Below are 3,823 nucleotides of genomic sequence, written 5' to 3'. Positions count from 1 at the left end.
ACTACAGGTGACCGGTCATTTCCTCCCTGATCTCCGCCCACGATGGCAGCTACTCCGACTCGCTCTCGAGTGCTCCACAGTCGGGAGAAAGAACTTATTTACAATGTGAACAAGTATTTTTTAGAAGAAAAGGCTATTGGAGACTTTATAATTCCACCTTCAGGAGCAGTTGCTCGCACTGCCAAAGCTACCAATGTTAGCGAAAAAACAGTCCAAAGAATCTGCTCCAAATTTAATAAAGCTTGTGTGACACAAATGTCACCAGAACAGCTTGTATTCTCGTCACCAAAAAAGAAGCGCAATGCAACTGTAACGAATCTCGACTATTTCGACAAGCGTGTGGTCAGAAGAACTGTCCTGGGATTCTATGAAAGGCATGAAATTCCTACATTGCACAAGATTTACGAAGAACTCAAGGAAAATATATCTTTCAACGGAAGCAACGAGTCTCTTCGCAGGATTCTCTTGCAGATGGGCTTCAAATATACAAAAGTTGATGGCCGAAAGTTCCTTATGGAAAGGAGCGATGTAGCAGCAGCTTGGACCAGATTTTTGAGAGAAATTCGGCAGGTCAAAGTGTCTTCCCAGAACATTGTGTATCTTGATGAAACTTGGGTAAATCAAAATTATACAGTTGGAAAATGCTGGACTGACACTGCATCCCCACAAGCCACTGGAATACAGCAACCTACTGGAAAAGGACGTCGTTTAATTATTGTGCATGCTGGAACGAGAAATGGCTTTGTTAACAATGCTGAGTTGATATTTCAAGCAAAAAACAATGGGGACTACCATAATCAGATGAATTCAACACTTTTTGAAGACTGGTTCAGGAATCAACTAATACCAAACATTTCACCAAACTCTGTAATTGTTATGGATAACGATTCCTATCATTCAGTCCAACTTGAAAAAAAAACAACCTCGTCCTGGAGAAAATCGGATATAAGGGACTGGCTTATAAAGAAGGGAGTACGGCCCAGCGACGATCTCTTAAAACACGAGCTGTATGAACTTGCAAAGAAGTTTGATACTGGCACAAAGTATGTAATTGACACAATTGCTGAAGAAGCAGGGCATCGGGTCATAAGATTACCACCGTACCATTGTCAGTACACCCCTACTGAGCTCATTTGGGCTCAGGTGAAGACCTATATAGCCAAGGCAAACACCTTCAAAATGGTTGATCTTAAACGTCTTGCCAAAGAAGCTTTGAATCATGTAACACCGAATAACTGGATGAAAGCAGTGCAGCATGCTGAACAACAGCAAGAAGAAGATTCACAGCAAGACGTAGCAGTCGACCATTTCGTGGATTCATTCTTAATCAACATATCAGAAAGCTCGGAGGATGAATTGTCTGATTAAAGATCAGAGAGGACTTATGCCTACTGGGGAAACCTCTATAAAAAAAACGCGCCAAGACTTTTACCTCAGTGGTGGTGTGGAAAAAAGGTCGAAACAATATAGAAGAAAACAAAACTTATAAATATATAAAAACTTTCTCAATCAACTGAGAGAGAGAGAGAGAGAGAGAGAGAGAGAGAGAGAGGAGGTTTGGCAGAGCTGTAGAGAGGGAAATCCCCGCGCGGGCCCCACCCAAACCGACTTCATATTTGAGTCTGACCATAACTCATATTGGGGGTAGGAGAAAGAGAACTCCAGGACAGAGGCTGTAATCCAGCTCCCGAGAAATCAAAACACAGAGACCGGGCATCCCCTTCAGGCATCCCCTTGTCTCCCCTTTTCCAGTGATGCCAAGTCTCCCCTTAGGGACCCTTATGATAAAAAGAACTTTTAAATTGCCTATGATATTTTCTTTTAGAAGCGTGAAATATACCAAAGTATATAGGAAATCACTGGTAACACATTACTCTCATGTCATCGTTCAACTGAAAAAAAAAAAATATTGAATCGATGTAGAGAATACACAACATTATCGAAAAACATGGGACAGGACAGTGCAAGGTGCAAAAATAGTATTTGCATTTATTTTCAACCTGTACAATGGGCCAGCTATCAGTTGGAACGTACTGGATTCGGGGAGGCAGGAAATCTCCCCAAAGGTGGTACATGTGAATCGTTTGTGGCAGTACCATGGGCCAGGACAGTACATGTAGGACGTCTCCAAGGAATCGCGCTCTCCCACAGCCGAGGATGTTGAGGAAGACCAACGAGCTGAAGTACAAGAGGATGATGAGAGTTTCCCAATGAAAAAGTGCATCAGGAAGAGGACCAGGACATTCCAGGAGGAGTGGACTGTGTGGAGGAGCAGGGACATTGTCGGAAGTGGTATATGAGAAGACCTGATAAGTCGAAGAATTACTTTGTGTATAATTAAAGGTTTAATTTGGATTAAAGATTATGTTTGTAAACATTGTGTAGTTTTGTCGTGATGACAAAATTTTATTAGGGAGGGGGTAGTGTTGAGAAGCGGGATTTGCCAGTTAGGTAATGCTAGAGTATACCTAATGTTTTTGTACTGTTTTTCTCTATAAGGTTGTATTTATGTGACTGTTATATTATGTAATCTTGTCTTAGTTTGTATGCTAAACAAATTAGAGTGTTATGCAGTGTAAGAAAACTCTGGCTATTTTGGGTATTTCCGAGTTGGCAACTGTTGTTTCTCTTAAAATGTAGATCATTCGGGAACAATGCAAGCTTATATACGGATGGGGCAGAGACTAATTAGTCAGCTTTACTTCAGTGTCAGTGTAGATCAGTGTCAGTGCATTTTGTGAAAATTATCTCTGGTACTTGTGAAAACAATGAAGTGCCATTGGCAAATATAAGCGTAAATGCAGTTAGTGAAGATTATCTCCGGAACTTGTGAAAATAATGAAGTGTTGTTGCCAAGCATTAAGTGTAATTATTTGGAAAATAAAGACAGTGAACTTTAAAAAACAGTTTTTATTTACAATGCCTCAGCTGGTCTTGTTGCACACCGAAAGGCTGTCTCTGGGAAGAACAACTCATTGGGCAAAGTTCTTTGTATATTGATCTACTGCTGTTGGAGCCTGTGGCAGTGTGGGACGGGGGCGTAACAATATATCAGTGAAATGTAAGATATTGTAAGTTATGTCTAGTAAGTGTTATAAAATAGGTGTCTTATAATAAGTTTTACAAGTGCAGTTCATTGCAATGAGTGTTACTGTTTATTATTTGTGATTTTTTTTTTTTAATTTGGATTCTTAATATTTACCACTTAGTACGAGCCCCAACACTCTGGGGAACACTGTCCCTGAAGGCCAAGCAAAGAGGAGTGCATGAGGAAAGCAGAATCGGTATCTTAGGGCATAGAAAGTATAGAAGTAATTATCATTACAAGCACAATAATGAACAAAAACATACAATGATACATACATGGTACAAAGTATTACAGTAAGTATCATTACATGTTTGAGATGAGTGAAATGGTACATAGATACACACGTGTGAACATACACAGCAGTGGTATCCCCGAAGCCTGGGTGGGGGTCTGGGGCGAGGAGAGTGAGGGAAAGCCTCCTGAAGGCAGATAACAGCAGGGTGATGAGATGAAGCATAATGAGAGAGGTCAGCCGGGTGGCAGTGGACGCTCCATATGTTCCAAGATAACATTTTATATTGTCTGGGTTTGGGAGCCATTAGGACAAGGGGGGAGACGGGGAATTGTCTTGAGAGAGTTGGGGAACGGGTGGTTGGGTAGGTAGGGGAAAGGAGAAGGAGAGTGGGTGGGGAGGTACGAGAGAGGGAGGTCCCATATGTGCGATTGCTGGGAGAAAAAGAGGTGGAGGGAGGGAAAGGGAGGGGAGAGGGTGGCAGAGAGGCGAGGATGTATGGG

The 3,823-nt window shown here is 41.8% G+C and overlaps 1 protein-coding gene across 1 annotated transcript; it reads left to right on the top strand.

The window, feature by feature from the left end:
• Window positions 1-255: 255 nt before the first annotated feature.
• LOC145391423 (uncharacterized) lies at window positions 256-1,368 on the top strand. The gene has a single exon (XM_080266036.1). The coding sequence runs from the start codon at window positions 256-258 to the stop codon at window positions 1,366-1,368; it is 1,113 nt and encodes a 370-aa protein (XP_080122162.1).
• The last annotated feature ends 2,455 nt before the right edge of the window (window positions 1,369-3,823 follow it).

This window comes from Coenobita brevimanus, chromosome 18 (genome assembly GCF_032717465.1).
Source record: "Coenobita brevimanus isolate Jiangsu-jjx chromosome 18, ASM3271746v2, whole genome shotgun sequence".
NCBI lineage: Eukaryota > Metazoa > Arthropoda > Malacostraca > Decapoda > Coenobitidae > Coenobita > Coenobita brevimanus.
This window is presented reverse-complemented; position numbering and strand designations above follow the sequence as displayed.

Bases quoted from the DNA above. Each gene is read 5' to 3' on its own strand.
- LOC145391423 (XM_080266036.1), top strand. From the start codon at position 256: ATGTCACCAGAACAGCTTGTATTCTCGTCACCAAAAAAGAAGCGCAAT.